At 39.7% G+C, this 21795-nt stretch overlaps 2 protein-coding genes across 12 annotated transcripts in view; one reads left to right on the forward strand and one right to left on the reverse strand.

Moving 5' to 3' along the window:
- ppp1r1c (protein phosphatase 1, regulatory (inhibitor) subunit 1C) lies at positions 1 to 18105 on the reverse strand. 2 transcript variants are annotated; one of them, XM_071479970.1, is made up of 7 exons: positions 17962 to 18105; positions 14421 to 14510; positions 12030 to 12087; positions 9665 to 9702; positions 8864 to 8918; positions 5717 to 5920; positions 3988 to 4286 (listed from the first exon to the last, which is right to left on the reverse strand). In XM_071479970.1, exons 1-7 carry the CDS (start codon positions 18103 to 18105, stop codon positions 4231 to 4233), a joined length of 645 nt encoding a protein of 214 aa, XP_071336071.1. In that variant the 3' UTR covers positions 3988 to 4230. The 2 variants fall into 2 exon arrangements, with proteins under 2 accessions (XP_071336072.1, XP_071336071.1); XM_071479971.1 differs by lacking the exons at positions 3988 to 4286; positions 5717 to 5920 and adding an exon at positions 1 to 1559.
- Positions 18091 to 21795, forward strand: part of LOC139622586 (uncharacterized) — an 11353-nt gene continuing 7648 nt past the window's right edge. For 7 of the 10 annotated variants that reach the window (XR_011691325.1, XR_011691321.1, XR_011691320.1 and 4 more), the window contains exons 1-4: positions 18104 to 18226; positions 19427 to 19704; positions 19800 to 19949; positions 21555 to 21640. Coding sequence is in view for 1 of the 10 variants with exons in the window: in XM_071479969.1 (XP_071336070.1) it covers positions 18104 to 18226; positions 19427 to 19704; positions 19800 to 19949; positions 21555 to 21640 (637 nt within the window). In the remaining 9 variants the exon portion in view is untranslated. Of the gene's footprint in view, positions 18227 to 19422; positions 19705 to 19799; positions 19950 to 21513; positions 21641 to 21795 lie in introns of those variants that run through there. The other 3 variants (XR_011691327.1, XR_011691326.1, XR_011691328.1) reach the window with 3 other exon arrangements.

Consider the following 21795-nt stretch of genomic DNA (forward strand, 5'->3'; position numbering starts at 1 on the left):
TCCATATTCTTATGTTTATTGTGTACAAAATCAATGCTGACATTTTATTGCTGTTATTGATAGTGTAAGTCACAAGGTTACATATTGCATATACAGATTAACAAAAGAAAATAAAATGACAGTCAGCAGATCCAGAGAGTACAATAAAAATCACCTGGTTTCTCACCTGATCTTGTTTATTTCAAAATGAGTCAAACCTGTGCTGGTCAACCGTAAAGTATATATCTGCATAGTTGCAACATGTCTACAGGCTTGAGAAAAACAACTAAAATGCCTTTATAGTCCAACAACACCTTTTTCAAAATAGACATGTTGACGTCAGCAGGAACAGCACAGGTGTGACTAAAAACATTAAAGATGGCCCCCTCCACATGTGCCTGTCCTGCTGGATGTCAAAATGTCTGCTTTTAAATCCCTACAGTGCTGAAAGTTATAGGTATTACTTATTGCATTACTGTTTATTTTGCAAGTGTTGTGTCAAGCACCTGCAAATTTCTCATCAAAAGGTGGATTTTTATTAAAAACTTGAGGCAGGAAATGACCAAAAGAAATTAGCCTCTTAGCTAAATTAACTATAGGTGGTTTAAAACCAGAGTAACAGTCAAGCCTTTATTTAAAAATCATGAAACAACCAGTACTTAAATGTAGGAAGTAAGTTAGAACTGAAAGTCAATTAATCAATTTACAGAAGAATAATCGCAGTTCGCAGGATGAAACCAGACCTTTAAAGGCATCACTCTCCACTATCCTTGAAGTTTCATAAACTAATCGATTAATAAAATGAAACATAGCCAACGTTAGCATTAACAGCTGTTTGCTTGGAAAAGCTTCGGCCATCATTTTATGTACAGAAGAAGAGGTTATAACAGATCTTCTGAGCGGAGCTACGTCTTCGGCACAGATTGGACGTCGCAGAGATCTGACATCAGAAAGTGACCTGACAGTTTGAGCAGGCTGCGCTAGCTGGTTAGCATGCTAACTTTAGCAAAAGAAAAGGGATGATAGACATATAAACAAAACATCCATCACTGGAAACAGCTCTTAGTGAGAAAAATGCACATTTGTTGCACATTCCCGCCAAAAGTGTTGCAGTGCTAACAGTTTCAGGTTAACTGTTGTGATGGCATTTATTTGTTATCAGTTTGCTCCTTCTGTTAAAGGAAAAATCCCATTTCCAGTTGAACTATGAACTGAAACAGGGCGAACAAAGATAAGGTTTTGCTTGTGTGATGTTATATTGAGGTGAACGTGCTAAGTGAGGGGAGTCGGCTCTGTTGGCTGTTTCCAGACCAGTTCGTTAAGACTGAAGGAAGCTGGTTCAATATGTTTCTCCACCTGCTCTGATTAAAATGCTTAACTGCTCAGAGGTCAACTCTCCCACCCAAATCAATGTCCTGTGGTTTAGGTGCTACACCTGCGATGGACACCAGAGTCCGTCTGTTGGGTCGTCCAGAGTGCGGAAGATAAAATGTTCTGTGCTGAGACGTCTCTCCTGGATCAGTCTTCCTGAGGCATGGCTTCCTCCTCTTCCTCCTCAGGTACTGAACTTTCCAGTTTACCTGCACAAACACAAATGTGACTTACATTTACTTTACACTATTGAATGAATGAATGAATGAAGGAGTGATTATTAAGTTGGGATCCACCTAAAGGTCCCCAGGCCACATGGACACAACATATTATATCAGATAATATCAGATTAAACTCACAATGCTCTCATATGTTGTAGTGATCTGCTTCCACTGGTCATGTCAAACAGACTGGGACAATATAAATAGTAATTTTACCTTCACCAAAACCACCTGATTTTGAAAATGATGACGTGATAACAAATCCAGGTTTAATTTACTGTTTTGGTGTAATACCTGCCATTAAAAGCCCCATTTGAATCATTAATATGCTTTAAAATACCAAACAAACAAAACCATAAAATGCATGATAAATAATATCCTGTTTTTACAACATGCACACAAACAGTCATTAACTGAAATGGCTCTGGACATAAAAAAACAAAACAAAATAAATCTCAGTCACTGTTGGCAGTGAAAGGTGAACAGAAAGTCCCTTGAATAAATCGTGCAGCTGCACGTTGGACGCAGCATCAACAGGAAATACCTGCTAAAGCTTTGAGGAGGAGCAGGACGCAGGAAAGAAACTGAATTATATTTGTCTATAACAGAAAACCAGAAATTTAAACTGTAAAATGATTCAAACTAAGATACTGACAAACTGGGAAAAAGCGTAATTTGGTTCGAAGATAAACCATAAGAGTTTCCCGTTACCGTGGATCCCATTTGTTTCTTTCCCTCCCTGTTTTCTTCTTGCTGCACATCCCATCTGTGGACATTTAGCCTCTTGCATAAACCACTCACTCATTCACAAACACACACATTCGTTTCAGCTGTTAATGCTGTGACAAGGGATGTTGATCTCTAAACAGCAGGGTCGCACAGATGTGAGGAAGGCAGGCTTCTGATGCTATTTATTGCTGCAGTAATGGTGCATTCAAACAAAACATCATGTCCGGTCTAAAATCTTTTTTTTCTTCATTCTTCTACAATGAATGTTTTCATCTCTTAATGGTTTTCCCTGCATGGTTTACGTCACATATTTTGTCTGAAATGTTGTAATGATACTGTAAAAATGTTCCTCAAACTCCCGTGAATATTACAGAAAAAATGGTGTTTTGGAATAAAAACACTGTTCTGAAAACCAGGGCCGTTTCTTGATGTGCTGGTTCACGAGGCGAATTGCCCCTGAGGAGACTGATATTTTATTTTTATCAGCATCGTCTGTCTTTTAGTTCCTGTATCTAATTATCTATCAGCCACAGTCAGAGTCATTATCTCAGTAATACCATGAGGGAATGTCTTCAAATTTGGCACAAATGTCCGCTAGAACTCAAGGATGAACTGATAAGATTTTGGAGGTCAAAGGTCAAGGTAGTTTAAAAAAAAACAACACAGTTTTGGCCTCTTGAATGTGATCTCTTTTACCATATGTCCTGTGACATGGCTGCTTGGCGGAGGCAGATGAGGCAGTAATTCTAGTTCCTTATATTTTACTACTAACAGCTCTAACATTTTAGGTCTGTGTTAAAATTGGTAAAAAGGTTCAGTTTTGTTTTAAAGTTGAATAGATCAGCATCAAGAAAATATAATATATAGTTCCCAATCATTTCTCATAGTGTACATCATTACCCTCTATAATACTATAATACTCATACTGAGAGATTATCGGTGTGATGTGTTGCAGGATTTAAACTCTTCAACTTCATTATGAACAAAACAAAGAGCAAACTAGGCATAAAACAACCGCTCTGCCTGATTATTCACTGCTGCTCGATATCAGGTAATTAACTGAAACTCCCAACCTGTGTTTTTATGCCTCTGTGCTGGTGACAGCTGAGGCCTGAGGATTATGTTTTCATGTTATCCGTCCATACATCCATCCAATTCTGCAGCATCTCAGTAAAACCTCGAGGGAATTTCTCAGATTTGGCTCAAACATTCACTTGGATGAACCGATTATTTTTTGATGGTCAGAGGTCAAAGATCAAGGTCACTGTGACCTCACAAAAACATGTTTTCAGCCATAACTCAATAATTCATACAATAATTATGACACAATTTGACTCACATGTCTAGTAGGATAATATGATGAAGTGATGAAATTTTATATCCAAGCGGTCAAAGGTCGATTTCATTGTGATGTCATAATGTTCTGCAAAAACATTATTCTGCAAAAAACAGCAATCAGGAGCAGAAGAGGAGATTATGACATCATTTCCTGTAATTTGACTGATTGATAGAGGCTAACAACCGCTGTTTCTATATTTATGTTTATGTATTTTGTGGTTCACCAGCCCCAACCGCCCACCTATCTCACTTGTAATCAGCCCTGCTGAGAGCGACCTAGAAAGACTCACTAAAGCATAAAGGATAGTCAGACATTCAGCAAATGTTTCAATATAATACATCTTTATTCACAGCCATTTCTACACAAGCAAAACCTCACCAACTTCGCCTACAGTAGTTTGAATTTACACTGAGTCAGTATTTGCATGAGTCTGTATGTGTGAATGGAAGAGAGGGAGAGCTGTAGCCAAATAAACATACAGTATTTAGGTGTAGCACAAGAGTGAAGCAGTGAGTTAATGGGTTCAGATGAACAGCAGCAGGACGGAGGAGGGGGAGTTGGTTATCGAGAGATGAAAGGGGGCAGAGGTGGCTATCGGGAGACGGAGTCAGGACTGGACGCTTCCTTTTTGTGGTCACATGACAAATCTGAGAAAGGAGGAGAGAGGAGGGGGAGGGTGGTAGATAATAGAGAATGAAAGATCATGCAAAGCCACACGAGGAGGAAACAGGGAGAGACAGAGGAGTTAGTGCTGTTGGTCAGGTTTACAGGACAGAGTTGTTAGTATGGAAATATAAACACTGAGCGAATTATTAGTGACAGACTGAGTGTACAGTATGTGTGCATCAGTGTTTTTGCTGTTACATAGTCTGGATGGTTGAGGGCCAACGCTTTAACGTACACAACCTTGAAGCTGCAGTCATCAATCTAACAGACGGACTAATAAAGTTATTATGGTTGGTGTGTTAGCAGAAAGCTGCCTGTTTACCCATGAAGCAGACATGGTGCAACATTTGGAGTTGTGTTTCTTTAGAACTGCTGAATATAAATCCTGCATTCACTCTTCTTTAAGACGTGTTTTCATCTACAGAGGAAAACATTTGTCCCTTCAGCTGCTGGATGTTCAACCTTCTTCACCAGCTAGTCTCTATCTGTGTCTGTTTGCTGTTTACTGCTGGGCAGGTAGTGCACGGTGGGCTTATCAGAGCTTACTTGCTGAAAACAGCTGCATGCAGGCGTTGATAAGAGCAGCTCAGGCATAACAAAGAGCTAAGAGAGACTAAAAAAATCCTTAAAGCTGCAGAAGTTTAATTGAATCCTGGTTTCGGTGTTAAAATCCACTCCTTTCATGTTACATTTGATTCAGTGTTGATATAAAAAACATTGATTCATGCAGTTATAAGTTGTACGTCAGCAAATTAAATGGTAGATTGTCTCTTAGTACATTTTATCATCATAAAATACATAATTGTGTAATTAATAATTGTTTTTGGCTAAGTAGCTGCGCAAAATAATATGATTTCTGTTTGTTATTATTCAGGTGTGTGTGTGTGTGTGTGTGTGTGTGTGTTTGTGGCCAACAGACTACTCCAAATAAATCTGAATGCAACATATTTGCACAATATTTTGGGTTTATAGCCAAACAGAGACACTGTCTTTGGTGTCATTTACTGCCGTTTTGAAACCTTGAGTTTGCAGTCTGGATGTCGCCATCTTGGTTTTTTGAAACCAGACGAAAACATATACAAGTTTGGCCATTTTCCCATAGACTTCAATACAATCATACTTCTTTTTGCAACCAGTGGAGTTGCCCCCTGACGGTCATTAGATAGAATGAAGGTTTAAGGAACTTCCACACTGGCTTCACTTTTCAGACCCACAGACTATGTCCATTTTTACATACAGTCCATGGTGTGTGTGCCAGTAAACAAATGGTCCTTCAGGTCACTGTGAGTACAACCTTTAGAGAACCTTCGGTAAATTCAACAAAAATCTGATGACACATGATCAGATTTATGTTGGAGTACACTGCTGTACAAAGTGTGTCTGTTTTTCTGTCTAAAAAAAAAGTGTTTACCCCCGAAACTGTTGCTCTCTGCCACTTCTCTCTCCTGATTGGCTAACGGCTGACCCGCCTCATTCCCGTTGGCTTCTTCTGGCCCGTTGTGATTGGCCCACAGAGAAGCACTGGCATAGAGCTGCGCTGTGATTGGGCTCAGCTGGTCGTCTGTCTCACAGAGCCCTGCCCCCAGAATATGCTGCTCCACCCCCAGCTGAAACTCTGAGGAGAGAAGAGCACCTCTACTGGAGAGACGCTTCAACTACAGGCACGTCGCAACAGAGCGGGAAAAACACCAAAATAACTGAAATAAAATTCATTTGTAACTTAAAAATTTTAACTGAAATTAAAAAAATGGGATCATTTCTGCTCTAACACTGAAGGAGAAAACTAGAAGAATCTTGTAAAAACCATGAATATCCAGCTCGGACACAAGCACTGATTTACTGTAGAGAAATCTTCTTCTATAAAACTCCAAATATTTCCAGTTATCCAAGAGCATATACGGACCCAAACAAAAACGAGCCACGGTATTTTTCTTGTAGAGTAAAACCACAGTGTGAGATTAAAACCTAATCAGATTAATAAATAAAAACTTGATCATACAGAAGGTAAATGCCTTCTATGCATTTGTTGCATAGGCAGTTACTCACAAGGCTATTATCTAACTGGGCTAGATCCACACACACACACACTCAGACGGGATCAATAAAAGAAAAGCTTTTATGGTCTCCACTTCCTGGAACTAAGTCATTGCTGCACTCAGAGCTCTGCACACACACTTATATGCCTTATGGTTTTCTTCCTTTTTGTCTTCCCTTCCTTTTTCCCCAAAACATCCACATTTCCCTACACACTCACTAGAACCACGTTGTTAGAGTACATATATTTCAGCTCAAACAGACGCTGTAGAAAATATGAAGCCTTTGCTGAGTCAGCCTCTTTAAGCTGTCGTAAAGGCCTGTACGGTAGCTGCACTGCTTCTTTGAGTCCATCACTGTTTTCCAATGAGAATCTCAGTAACAGTTTTATAAATTATTCAGCACAAGTGATGATAAAAAAAAATGACAACAACAAGTCTTTTAGAGATGAAAGCCATCAGACAGGTGCTCTCTGCTTGTATTGTGGCTGAAAGCTGAGAACTTTTTCCAAATACAGAAGCTATTGACTGCTCCAAACATCACTGCATAAATGATCAGTGATGATAAATGTTCATAAAGACGGGCTGTGTATGAGGAGTGCTTCTGTTGCATCTCTTTAGCCATGTCAGAGATATGTTAGTTCTTAGTTTGTGTTGAAGCGTCAACAGATTAAAGGCACACAGCTGCTCACTGACGTTGTTATACGCTGATATATGGTTAAATGTAGATTGTAATGTGACTCTAACTTCTGGCCAAAGTTAGAGTCATTAGACTTCAACGTCTTTCTGACATTGTATTGACGTCCAGTGTATTAAGAACATCTGCATACCTGCTTGTCCATGCAAATATCCAATTGTCTTATCAGCCAATCATGTGGCAGCAGTGCAGTGCATTAAATCATAAAGAACCAGGTCAGGAGTTTCAGTTAATGTGCACATAAAATAGCAGGATGGTATTGACTGTGGCGTGATTGTACTGTCAATAAAATGTCAGAAAAAAGAGAATAATGCTCGAAAGCCGAAGTTAATATATTGTAATAGTTGTTTTTCCTAGAAACATCATAGAAAACTTGAAAATATTCACCACTGAGAAGCTGGAATTAGTGAACTTCTGGCATTTTTGCCTCAAAACTGACTTAAACAATGAATGAATGAATGAAAAGTGGTGCCAATTAATTTTTCTGTCGCTGAACTAATCAGTTAATCAACATTTCAGCTCCAGAGTACTGGCCATTTTCCAGGTGCCTGGGGAAATAATTACACTGCCATGTATAGGGGAGGTCAGATGGGGCCCTCAGAGGGTTAATCTGGCCGTGAGAGGAATAAGATATCAGGCATTGGATACACAGATGAACCAAACTACCTTTAAGTATAGAATATCAACAAAGAAATAATGAAATTACAGACGTATATTTTGAATCTAAGTCTTACATGACGTTTCCTGATCAATTTGATTGATATCCTGGGACACAACACTACATTTCTATTTCATTTTCAGAAACCAAACCATCAAAAGTAACCCCAACCCCCCGACCACAACCACCTCCCTCCCTCCCTCCCGGATGTCCAACAGATCTGACCCCGAAAACAAGACTAAAGAACTAAAGAACGACCAAAAGAAAACAGAAGTGGGGGTGAAACCAGATATAGCTACAGATACACAGACAAAGACAAATGTCGTGTAGTAAAACAAAACAAACAGAACTTCCATATTGAAAGCAAACATGCAGATACCATAAGAAGTGAGAGAGGAGGGAGGAGACTGGTGTGTACACAGCTGCAACAGACCGTACAGAGAAACTCTCACAGCGATGAGCTGTAACTTCATGGAGGGACGCAGATACAGATATTTGTACTGAATGAAAAGGTATTTGTATAGAGAAAAGAGGAACTGATGCATCTCTGCAGTCGCTATTTGTTTATGAACAAGTCCCTCATTCACGTCCTTATTTTCATTTAAAAAAAACCTTCATTTAGTATGTGTCTCATTAAAAAACATTTCCCAACAACATCCTGATTGTTGGCTCGGTCATGCCTTAAATCCGCTCTGAGGGCACCTAATCCCTGAAGGACAAACGATGGGTCTGTTGCTAATAATCCAGAATTACGAGGTCTTCAGCGTGAAAGACGAGTAATGAGTTTCAGACAGTGGACAGATTCTTTACGGTTTCTGTGCCCTCTCACGGACATTAACAGGCACTTCTGCAGCTGATTCTGCCAAATGCTTTTAGTTTGTATCTGAATAATGTGGCATCTTTGCTGTTTCTGGCATTATCTGCTGCAGAGATTCTCATCTCTGTTGTCCCCTTGTCACTCCTTTGTTTCCCCATTTTAAAAGCATTTTAATGGTGATTAACTGTGCCTGTTAAAGCAGTAGATTGCAGAGGGACCTGAGATGCACCTCCTCATGGAGGAAAGGATTTCTTCTGCTTTCTTTGCTTGTAGTATCTTTCTATACATTTACAGACATTGTGCACATTTTGCAGAATCATGCGAGACCAGGCTGAAAATAGTCCTGTGTTTACCTTTCATGGTGGGCGGGACGTAGGTGCTCTGCTTCCTCTGAGAGGAATCTGAGGCCTGCAGAGAAGAAGAAAAATCGTATTATAACCTGACTCAACACAGTTATACAAGTAGATCAGTACAAATCAGAGAATACTGTACAGATGAAACGTTAACGCACACATCATTAAAACAAGAAGACAAATGATGGTTTAAAAATATTCAAAGCTGATTAATGTACTTAAATACATACTGTGAAAACAATGGAAGTTCTGTTGCTCATGATTAAAAATGAGAAAGAGCAGCATGTTGTGTGCTGTCTTTCCTAATCTCACTGTGGTCAGACAACATTGACCCTCGAGACAAGCTGTCTTCTCTCCAGTGTCTGTCTGCTGTGAACCTTTAATGTCAAACACTCTTATGAAGTTTGTGAGATACTAAGAATATACTTTTTTTTAACTGTCTAATGGCAGGAAATGAGTCTAATGTCAGGTATAAATCAGGAGTGAATGTACGTTAGAGTTGGAATTACTATTCCCATTCAGATGGAATATTTTAGATAGATTTTGGTATTTGACTAGTTTGTTTTTAAACTATATTGATTCTAATATAATATTTAATATAAGTATTGTACTATATAGTTCAGTATAAGTACTGATGAGTATTAAATCCTGGGGTTATTCTCTGACGTTGACTGTTTTCTGGCTCACCAGCGATCCAAACATGTGGTTTGAAGGTGGCCATAGCAGACGAGTGTTCACCCACTGGTGTGTTTTCCCCACTTTTCCCTGCATCTGTTTGTATTTACAACCATTTATACGAACCTGCGAGTCTCCGCTGGCGTTGTGTTGATCTCCAACATCTGCAGGAGGGATGAGACAGCAGCAGTGAGCTCTTTCTGTTTTGATTGATTTGTCTGCAGCTCATTTTATAAGTTGATCCATTTCTGACATGCTGCCGTTTTCAAATCTGCGTGACAGATGTTTTCAGCCTCAGAAGTAAGAGCTCGGGGATCTAACAGTGTCAGTGGGTCTGTTGTTGGTCTGCTGGTTCAAACCACACTGGTCAGGTTGGATAGCGGGTCTTAATAGTCTTGTTTCCTCTGTGGCTTGAAGCCCGGCTGTGATCATGTTGGAAACAACCAACTCTTAGATAAACTCTGTGTGACCAGAACAGAGCAAGTGCAGTTTGTAAATTGTAAATGAAGTTTGCCAGGACCCAGTGCTGGAGTTCCTGGAACTGTAAACAGTACAGAGAAGTAAGCTTTTTAACACCTGCAGGTGATTATAGTCTCTTTAAATAAAGGGGCTGTTGACCAGTGACTCAGCTGTGACTTGGCAGGAGCTGGAATTGCTGGTTTTCAGAAGCCATTTATTTTTGTCTGAATATAAAAACTTTATTAACTTCCCTCAACTTACTCTTTTGCTACTGTTACATAAAGGCTGGTGATAGTCTGTGTTTTTTTACTGTCAACAAATGTTTTTTGTGTATCTCTCAATCTTTACAGCTGCAGGCCACAAGCCCATATTCATACTGAAGATGTGAATCTTTAATTTAATAAATATAAAGTTTCATTTTTAAGCAGCAGTAAACAGCAGAGCTCTGCAGCTTTGGCTAAACAGCATTTGACGGGGACTATTTTCAGCTGCAGATTAATCCACATTCAGTTCTCTGGTGAGAATTTGGGGCAGCAGGATGATGTGTGTTAGCTCGACTCAAAATGAACTACAGTGTGTGTGTTCATGGAAATGAAGGAACAAGTCACCCAGTGCAACAGTGTGACTCAGTGATGTGTTTTTAATAGTTTTTATAAACAATGGAGCTCTGTGGCTCAGAGGAATTAGATATTTTATATATATATATATTGTATATATATATATATATATATACAAACACAAACTGCCTGTTACTGGGATACATTCATTGTTTTTATTGGTTTTGTTCTTTTCGTTGGATTCACTGACAAAAAGAAAAACGTAGAATATCACCAGACTTATCCTGTAAAATGACAAAACTAAATGAAATGAAAAATAAACTGATTTTTGATTGACTTGAAATTCCAAAACTTCCCTCCGGCTCAGTGTTGATGTTGTGAATCTCAGCGTGAACTTCAAAACATCGACTGTGAGCTGGAGGAAAACTTTTGTCTCTGAGGGAAATAAAACAAAACTCGGGGGATGTATCTTTAAAGAAAGAGGTTGACAGTAGACGTCAGTGCTACATCACAAAAGTGGGATACTTCTTGTAAATATCAGCATTTATTGACGACAAAATGTCGGCAGTTATTTCAGTAAAATAGTGAAAGGAAACAACAACTTGAGACAAAACATCTGCACCTTCTGTTGTGATGATTGTCTTTGTTTTAAGGCTAAGAGCACACTGACTCTATGTTTTTACAGGTGCCAGCTGGCTGCCATTGTACAGACTGACTGTGGTTTGTTCCCTAAAAATTAAGAGCTAATATCCCTGAGATTTGGTGCACAGATCAAACCTGGGCCAGGGAGCAAATGAATATTATTTTGTGGTCAGATCTGTGTTCCATTAGGTCTTAATCATTAAATTAACGGAGAGAAAATGTCCAGATTTTGGGCAGAGATCTCTTTCTTTAAGTTGAGGATACTGAAGTTGTGTTATGGTCTGTGCATGTGTATGTTCCCGTTCTTCCTGTTGTGTTTGAGTCTAACAATCTGATTTCATTGAGAAACAGACAAAATGGCTTCTTGAAAACACCTCAGGCGCCTACAGAGCTTTGTACAACTGTATTGGAACCAGACCCACTGAGCTGAGCTCACAGAATGGAATCAGGCCGAATATTCAATCAGTCAGTTCCTGTATAGAGGGATTTATAAGAGCTGAGAGCCGACACGCACACACACACACACACACACACACACACACACACACACAAACTCTCTCTCTCTCTCTCTCTCTCTCTCTCCCTCTCCCTCTCTCTCTCTCTCCCTCTCTCTCTCTCTCTCTCTCTCTCTCTCTCTTTAGGCATCCATCAGTCTAGTCTGAACACTGAGATCACTTTACCAAAAGCTGCAGCACAAATCTAATAAAGGTTCCATTATAGTTTCTGCTTTTCAGTTCTCCCCACCCCCACACTCTCCCACTCTCTCTCTCTCTCTCTCTCTCTCTCTCTCTCTCTCTCTCTCTCTCTCTCTCTCTCTCTCTCTGCAGTCTTACCTGTGCCAGGTTGTCTGTAGATCTGCAGAGTGGCAGGGGTTGGTCTTCTGCGACGAATCTGAGGTAAACACACAAAGATATTTTCATTGTTTCATTTCCTCTTTGAAATATTATTTTAAGAAATGTCTCCACTTGGTTAGACTTCCCTCAGCCTGATCCAACACTTGAGTTTGAAAGTACCAATTTTCACTGTCCCAATAATGAGGCTTTAAAACCACAACAAGTCAAAAGGCCTTTAAAACAAAACTCAGCTCACGGTCCAAATAAAAGTTAATTAAACATACCAGCTGGCACTAATTGCCCCAGTTCTTACACTGTGAAAACACACAATTAAACACGCTCTTGCGTATCTTTGCAGACTTTTAACTGAGAGCATTTCATTAGCTGCCTGAACAGATCAGACTTTAAAAGATTAATTAAGTTTATTATCCAAAATCTAATTGAATCTAATTGTACCATTTAGTTTTTCTACCTTCTTAATGTAGAGTTTTAAAAGCAAAACTTTGTCACATGTAGCAAATGGCAAGAATAACATGACAAACACTCATGACGCTCTCATTGTTATTTTACTAACTCGTGCTTTTGAAATATTGAAGTTTTTAAACATTACCTTTTAAATGAATTTTCCAAACTTGCGAATGAAAAATGTGACCCATAGTCCCAGTGATTTACAGACACATTTGCTGCCTGTTCTAATACTGATTACATGGATCCATTTTAAAGGGATAATAACTACATAATCCAATGAAACCAATGTGAAAAAAAAGATAAAGATAAAGGATTTAACCGACTGTTCTTTAAAGGTCCCATATTTTACACTTTTCCACAGTTTTATTTAAGTGTTGATCTCCATAAGAAGATATATTTGTGGTTTTAAGAACCAAAAACCATCTCAGTGTAGTTTTACAACTCCTCTCTCAGGCCTCTCTCTGGAGCTCTAGTAGCAACAGGTCAATTAGCCAATCAGAAAAGAGACTCCGACCCGCTCTTCTGGTTGGCTGACTGTTTTCTGAGCGATCCAGTAAAAATATAACAGATTTCAGGTAAACACTCAGAGAAACCAAATCCTGCAAAGTTGGATGGTAGATCCAGGTGGGCGGGGCTTTGGGGCATGGCTGAGAGTGGTGACTTTGCTGTGACATCACAAAGTTACAGAAGTCCTGACGGCTTATTTTAAAGCTTAGTTTCTGAATACAAGCTTTGTGTATTTTTGTGTGGACTGAGCACTTTGATACTTTCACAGTATTAATATAGAGCCTAGACCTGCTTTATAATGGAAAAAGACATGGTAAACTCTTTATACAGTATGGGACCTTTAAAATAAAGGTTTACTCCGCTCACAGCTCTCATATCCAGAGACTAACACTGTCACACAGCAGGAATGTAAATATTCATCGACGTCCTGGTGAAGCAACTCGGTTTACAAGATGGTATCTCATAAAACCATTACTACAATTTATCTTTGACTTTTGTGAATGCTGATTCATAACACAGGGACTCCCCAGACACCCACTGAGGGGTCCAAATCTGTCAATGCTCATTTAGCACTTTCTTTGGAAATGAATGACTTCCGGTTTCCAGTGACTAAACAGTTCATGAAGACGTCAGCAAGTCAAACATCAGCACTTAAAATCTCACAGGGAACAGTTTTAATTCCCTGATGCAACATTAAATCTAGTCTGAAAGAGCAGCTTCTCTTTGTTATTACTGTTGACGTCATTCAAGAAAACTACATCACAGATTACATGTTATAAAGGACTGTAATGTTAAAATTTTATCGCTCTACCTGACTTTCCCACCTTTAGTTATGAAAGGTCACTCAGTTTGGGACATCCTGTGTTTCCCAGAAGTCCTTTCTACATCCCTTGAGAGAACAGGCGTGAACTTATTGCAATCAGCTGTAGACCCGTGACATGAATAAATTATTTGACTTCTGCATAGTCACATTCACACCATCAGCTTCTTGTAGATTAAACATTGAAAAGCACATGAATAAAAACCTTTGTGTTTACTGGAAGAGAAGGAACATGTTTCTTGGTGATTTAATGATAACTGCACTGAATACTTCAGGAATATAGAATAAAAATTCTCCATATTATTGGCTCACAAACACATAAAATGTTAAACTCTTGCCATGAAAACAAACCAGCCTGCAAAATACACAAAAGTGTCACATGCAGTTCATCTCAAATATCACATTAAATACACACACCAGATGCACAAACAGCAGTTTTCATAAGATCCGTCCTTGTGCACACATGCTGCTCTGCACCCACACACAGAAAATTCCAGACAAGACTCACAAGATCACAGATAGAAGCCACATTCAGCCCCGTGAACCCACACCGTCCCGCCACTCTGTGACACACACACATGCTCAGATACACTCACATGTTCGGCGGCCTGTGGGTCCAGCTGCCCCTGCAGCGGAGGCACAGCAAACTGGATCTTCTTCGGACTGCTGGGCTCCATTATTACTGACTGAGAGATAGAAAGAAAGACAGACAGAAAGAGAGAGAGTAGTGCGTGTATGTATATGTGTGTGTGTATGTGTGTGTGTGTGTGTGTAAAGGAGGGAGGGAGTAGAGAGGGAGGGAGTGGTCTTCTCTTGGCCGGTGGGGTCCATTATCACTAATTGACAGACTTAGAGAGAGGGAGAAAGAATAGTAGCCTAGTCATTGCAGCATTTTCCAAAACAAACCCTCTGATGTAGCATGAGGTTGTGAAATAATCTCAGTATTTGAATATTGTTCTGCTCTGTAGAAACAAGGAAAAGTACACACAGTTGTATACAGTCTGATTCCTCACAAGTACAGCAGTCACACTTACAGTAGCTCAGGATCAACAGTATTTGAAGTGCACTCCTGTCGTCATAATATTTCACACTGTTATAATTCTGCAGAATGTGAGTCATTTTAAAAACACATGCATCAAAGACATGCAGCTCTGTGAAGCTGTACTGAGGCCATGCTTGAAAATTTCAACACAAATACAATGAAAGCTGGGAAGTATAAACTAATAAACATATTTGTACACAATTTGATGAGTTAAGCAAATCATCCATGGGACTTGACTTGAAACTGAAAGACTTATTGAATCTAATCACACAGATTTGTTCTTGATAATAAAAGATAAGTTGATTTAATGTAATTGATAATGAGAATATAAAGTCTAAAGTAAACAAGAAATCAGCTCTGGAAATTTGTTTTCCTGTGTTCCACAACTAGAGAACACAAATGGTTTTCAGTTTATGATGAATTTTCATAAAATTATCAGGACTCAGCAGGTTAGGGTTAGTTTTGAGTTTGGCTTTGTTTGTTACCACAACTTCAATTTTTACTATAAATGCAGATCATTTGTATTTGTAAAGTGTGTGATCCTTATTTATGCCAAAGAAATATAAGTTGGCATTTTTACATTGGATCATCACATGTCTTTAGGAAATGCGAGGCCATGGGATTTTTGAAAAACACTCCAAACCCCTCTCAGAAAATAAAATTTTGAGCATCAAAGAAAGGTCTTGAAATGGTAAAATTATTTGGATTTGTCGTATTTTATTTATTCAGAAGATCTAAATGCTGTATGAAAGCTCCGTCTGTACTACCAGCAATAAACAGCCTTTATTTCTGTATTTTCTATTGACCCAGTGCAATGAATGTACAAACGTAAAGTCCCCTGAGGTTGATAAAAACTGTTTCCCAGAAAAGTTACAGAGGAGATGATGTCAGTGGCTATAATGGTAGCCACACCTCTGAGCTTTATACTTAACATTTTGCCATAAGTTCTCAGATTTATGAGCCTCCCTGGAGTCATATAAAAATAAAGCAATCCATGTGCAGCAATTAATAAACTGTAAAGTGAGAAAAGAGAAATTGTACCACAGCTAACGTGCTATCAAGTGCAGGACACATATTATGTTATTTTCACTTTTTCTGACACACATCTGGGTTTCAGTTCAAATTACATTATGTTGGCCATCAGTAAATTTCTTGTTCCTCTGGACCTCAGGGCCTTCTTGAGCCCTGGGTCCTTATCAGTGGCACAGTTCCTATGTAAACAACAGGTATTTCTTTGCTGGTTTTGCTGACTTGAGGTCAGCTGTAACAGATATGCCCTGTGGCGTCCCTCAAGGCTCAGTGCTTGGACCAGTCTTGATCCACATTATACGTAGCTATATTATCAGTTTCCTTTTTTACCCAGATGATACCCTGATATCTGTTAAAAGTACTTTCAAAATGGATTTATGTCCCATTGCAAGCGAATTTCTCTGCCACAAAAAGATACTGATCACTGCAAATTATGTTAAACTAATAAATAGAACTGTGTTTGAAGAGTAATGTACTCTGTTCATGTATTTCCTGTTCAAAGTGAAGCATTGGAGACAAAGAAGCAGTTTTAATAATGTATAATAGATTACATCAGATGAACATTCAGATCATTTACTTCAGTAAATGAAGTAACACCACAGTGTAAAAGTTCTCTGTAACAAATAAAAGTCCTGCATTGAAAATGTAAGATAATTAAATAAGTAAATGTTCATTGATGTACAAGCAGCATTTTACTGTTTTACTTGGTCGATGTGGAGCCAATTCTAACTATTGTACATGGTATTTTATGTAGTTTAATTTTAAAAGCGGGTCATATGTTTTGTATGCAAATCTCAATTTCTAAAGTAACTTAACTTTAGCTGTCAAATAAATGTGATGGAGATAAAAGTACAATGTTCCCTCTGACATCTAGTGGACTAGAAATATAAAGTCACTCAAATACCTCAGTTGCCTCCAATTTGTACTTGACTACTGCAATTGAATAAATGCACTTTTCACCACTTCTGATCGGATGTTAAATACAAACATATAAATACATACACATTGGAGCATATATATAAATGAGACCTGCATTTTTCAAAACTACATCTGAGTTAATAGTCAGAGAACAGGAGGCTGAGGAGGTAAAGAAAGAGTTCTCCTCCTCATCTCGCCTCGTACTCTCTATCCCTCTTTGTCTCTCTCTGTCTCTGTTATGGCCATTTGCATTTTCTACCCCCAACTCAGAAACCTGCATCATTTGCCACCAATGACATCAGTGTGTGTGTCTGTGTGTGTGTGTGTGTGTGTGTGTGTGTGTGTGTGTGTGTGAGTGTGTTTGCATGTTCACTGGCAGTCGTAGTGGAAACACTTTGTCTCAGTGGAGACATATGGAGAGACTTAGTGGCTACTGTAGGTGGAACAAACCACGCACACATCTCATACAAAGAGCCTGTTGTGTGTTTTTGGAAACTGTTCATCTCTGCTGTGTGAAGGTGAGACACAAACCACTGCTCTGTGTCTGTGGCCGACAAACACCTGCACTTTTCTCCCATTATCAGTGGCTGCAATCACGGATTTCCCCCTTTGAGGACATGACGTGAGCTTCTGGCTGCAGATGTTAAAGCTGCATTCAGCAATATGTTTTTATATTAATTATTAACTGATTTTAAGGATTGTGACACAGTCGAGTATGGCTGATCTCACAGAGAAAGACAGGACGTCCATGTTGCTCTATTTCTATTTCCATAACAGCTCTGCAGTAAGTTCATGGTAATATAATGTAATATATCAAAGTGATGCAACAGAAAGAAATAAAATCACAAAAAAATACAGAAATTACTGAAATATCTCAACTTTTGGATGGATTGACAAGTAATTTTAAGATATTCATGGTCCACAGAGGATGAATAATTGGTACGGTTGGAGTTCAGGACTTTTAGGTTTAGCATCGCTTCATTGGTATAAAGGTGTCTGTCACTTTGTAATTTAGATTCTTGATTTGGAAAAAAAAAAAAAAAAAACTTTGATGATGGTAATGGGAAAACGTACGCTGTTTCAACAGTGTAGTGTGTGCTAACATGGTGCTAATGTTGTTGCTAATCAAACACTGCTGCTGCGCTCACCGGAAGTGACGACATCAACAGGTGACCGCCTTTGTCGCCCGCCCGTCGACTACTTTGCTCACTCGGCTTGAAAGTGAAGGTTTGACTTTCCCGCTGTGCCCCCAGTGGTAATGCGACCGTAGACTTTAAATAAAAATGCGACATGGAAATGAATCCGCCATCAGCGCCGACGACGTGTCCTCCTTCCTCTGTCGTTGTCACAAGTTTGAAAATACGTTGGTGGTCAGTTCCCTTCCGTTACGGAGCCAAGATGGCGACCGTCGAGGTGAGAAGCGTCCATCGTTTTAAACTTTTTTTTTGTTTGTTTGTTTTTGTTTTTTGTTGAGCTGTTGTTTATTGAATTTATAATTTATTATCAAATGTTGAAATCCTAAGCTGATAAAACTAAGATGGTGAACACGGTAAACATTGTGCGCATGTTAGCATGTTGAGGTTAGCATTTAGCTCAAAGCACTTGTGCTAGTAGCGTACGGCCAGAGATTATATATGTGTGCAAAGGTTTTAGGCAGTAAAAGTAAAGTGATAATTCAAAAAATGATGCCATGAGTAGTTTTTATTTATCAATAATCATTTTAATTATACAAAGTGCTGTGCAGTAGTAGCTGTGACCACCTTTTGCCATTTAAAACAGCACCAGTTCTCCAGTTTCTCAAGGTACTAGGCAGGTAGGTTGCTCCAGCATCTTGGACAACTTGCCACAGTTCTTCAGTGGATTCAGGAAGTCTCAGTGTCGTCTATATCTGCAAGTGATCCCACACTGACCCCATGGTGCTGAGATCAGGACTGTGTGAGGGCCTGTTGCAGGACTCCTTGTTCTTCTAGTCTCTGAAGATGGTTCTCAATGACTCTGGCTGTTGTTTCATGCTGGGACCGTGTAATGGAGAAGACTTTTCTACAGTAGGCCAAAGTTTGGTGAACCTTTTAAAGCTTCAGATATCTTTATTGGATGTTTCACATATTTAATGGCTGTGTACAACATTGCAGCACTGACTAACCCTTATTATCTGTGTAATTGCCCACCACTGTAATGACTCCAGTATGTGTAAGGAAGGTGCGTACGGTAACAGTACCAACACGGCTGTGGAGTGATTGTGTGCAGATGTGTCTGCGGTGCGTGTGGTGCCCGTAGGGGTGCGTGCGGTGTCGGGATGTGTGACATAGGGACCGTGTGTGAGGGTGATGGAAACCCTTGACCCTGAGCTGAGAGAGGAGGAAGATATTGAGGTGGTTGTTGTTGGTACTGATATGTGATCTGCTGTTGTTGTCGTTGTTGTTGCTGATAGTGGTGTTGCTGTAATATTGGTTGTGTCGGTTGCCATGGTAACCCCATCTGCTGATCCTGAGGTGGTTGTGGAAGCAGTAGATTGTTGATGCTCCCTAACCCTCCTCCTCCTCCTCCTCCTCCTCCTCCTTCACCTCCTCTTCCTCTTCCTCCTCCCGTTTTGTTGGCCTCTCTCTCAGACAGGTGGCGGATAGTGAAGGAGGTGTCATCGTCGTGTTTCTCGGGCAGCACCTCCAGGTGGAGGGTGGAGACGATCCTAGGAGAGCGGGGCAGGAGGGAGAGAGGGGTGAGGTTTGGAGCAGGGGAGGAAGGCAGCGAAAAAGACTTGACAAGTGGAGCTCTTCGAATTGTCCCCTTTGTCTTGTTTTCATCTTGCTGCCTCTCCAACGTCTCTCCCGTCTCCTCCTGCCTGTCACCATCTTCTCCTCTAGAGTCAGGCTCAGCAGCATCTCCACACACAGGTGAGTGCCTCTGTGTTTCAGGCTTCTCAGGTGTTTCTGCTACAACAGGCTCAGAGCAGCTGCTGATGGAGCTGGACTCTGACTCTGACTCACAGTCCACCTCCGTACCAGAGTCTTCGGCTGAAGAGCTGGACTCCCCGTCGTCTCCTGGCCGAGGCATGGAGCTCGCCTTCTGGTTGTAGCAGCCGGCACAGCGAGACAGACCGAGGAATTCAGAGTCTGATCTGGACTGGACATGCAGGGAGGTAAGACAGACAGGTTATGTGTTCGGTCAAAACAAAGTGAAGTTTAGCTTTTTCTGATGCACTCAGCTGACCTACAGCGTAATACAGTGTGTGCTGTAGGTGCACTTGTGCGTAGGAATACTGGATTTCAGCAATTAGACCTTACACTGTGTTGTTGTTGTTTGCTGTGTTTACCACAACCAAACTTCATCAGTGCCTACAAAACTTTGCCTTCTAATTTGAGAAAACATGTCAAAGTAATGTTTATTTAATTCTGGATAAACCTTTAAACAGACAGCTTGTAGTATTCGGCTCCTTTTGTTCATTCAATTCTGTTTTTATGGCTTTTTCTATAGGCTTTGTATCATATTCTACAACCATTTTATTCTACAGTTTCTACAGTCAGCTCATTCAGCTGGTTGTTTCAGAGTCATTAAGTTCTGTAAATGTGAAACAATACGACAGTGTGTTGACATAAAAAATATAAACAGCTACCTTGGGTTGTTGTGGACTGTCCTCAGACTCGTCCTCAGTCAGGCTAGTCATATGTCGTCTGGGTTTCTCTGTTCAGACACAACAATGGCTGTTTAAGTTCTCCAGCAGGAAGCAGGCACAGTTAGTCCCTGTCAGGTTTTATGAATCCTCACAAACTCACCACCACTTCTGATTGATCCACTCATTGTTCCATCTGTTTCAGCACATCCATCACTGCTCTGTAAAACCTGCTGCCAAGAACAAAACAGAAATCTAAGTTTTAAGTTTTGTGAAGACAAAAATGTGCAAAGATAAGAAATGAGCAAAAAGTAGAGACTTACCTGCTGGCAGTACATGTGTCACGTGTAGTTCCCAGCTACTACAATGGTCTCAGTCACACCTTCAGTTCCCTGCACGCTTCAAAAACACTACTTATTTCAATTAATTAAGACCCAAGGCAAATGACAAATGTAAAGACAAAGACATTGTGGAGTAGTTAAGCTAATTAAAAAGTTCAAATTATGATCTTACTGTTGAAGAAAATTAACAAAGGATTACAAACTGTTGTGAGGCTGATCTTTAATAACCGATAAACTACCAGCCTGAACACCAGCTGCTGTGAGAAACTAGATAATAGGTTTAGACACTGTAGAAAAAGAAAAGTGTAGTAATACATTACAAAACTTACCAAAACCTACTGCAAAAACAGTAAAGAGACCAAAACTAACAATGAAAATAATATCCACTTTTATATAATAAAGACTATTAAATAACTTCCATTCAAGTGATATTAAGTTTTCAGGTTGTTGATAAATCAATAGTTGATCAACAAAAATAATCAGCAACTATTCTGATGATGAATAAATCATTTTAGTCATTTTTCTAGGTTGTTTCAGGGTGCTGGACTGTTGGTCAGACAAAATGGGACATTTGATTTCATAGCCTAAACAATTAATTGATGAATTAAAAAATAATCAGATCAATCAAGGATGATAATAATCATCAGTTGCAGGCCTAAAAACTGTAACCCTTCATGTCTGATAACTACCATGATGTAAATAATCCTTAGATCATGTGACTAATTGTCAGACTCAACTGTTAACTGAAATATAAAAAAAGTACTTACCCATACTTCCACTGTCTCCTCCTCAGGTCCAGGATGCAGCAGACTGTCAGGTCGTGTCGACAGCCGCTTCACATACCCTCACCTGTTCTTGTAAAGGAGTGTTCACACGCAGGTGAGTGTACACAGTGTGTCACACTGGAGTCATCAATGTCAAAGACGTAATGGACACACACACACACACAGACACACACTCCCTCTGTAAACAGACTCCAGGATCATCCTCCAGGCCCCTCCACACACTCCCCCAGCTGCAACAACACCACCACC

This window comes from Trachinotus anak, unplaced genomic scaffold, assembly GCF_046630095.1.
Source record: "Trachinotus anak isolate AG129_WGS33_773 ecotype Australia unplaced genomic scaffold, CSIRO_AGI_Tana_v1 ptg000007l, whole genome shotgun sequence".
NCBI lineage: Eukaryota > Metazoa > Chordata > Actinopteri > Carangiformes > Carangidae > Trachinotus > Trachinotus anak.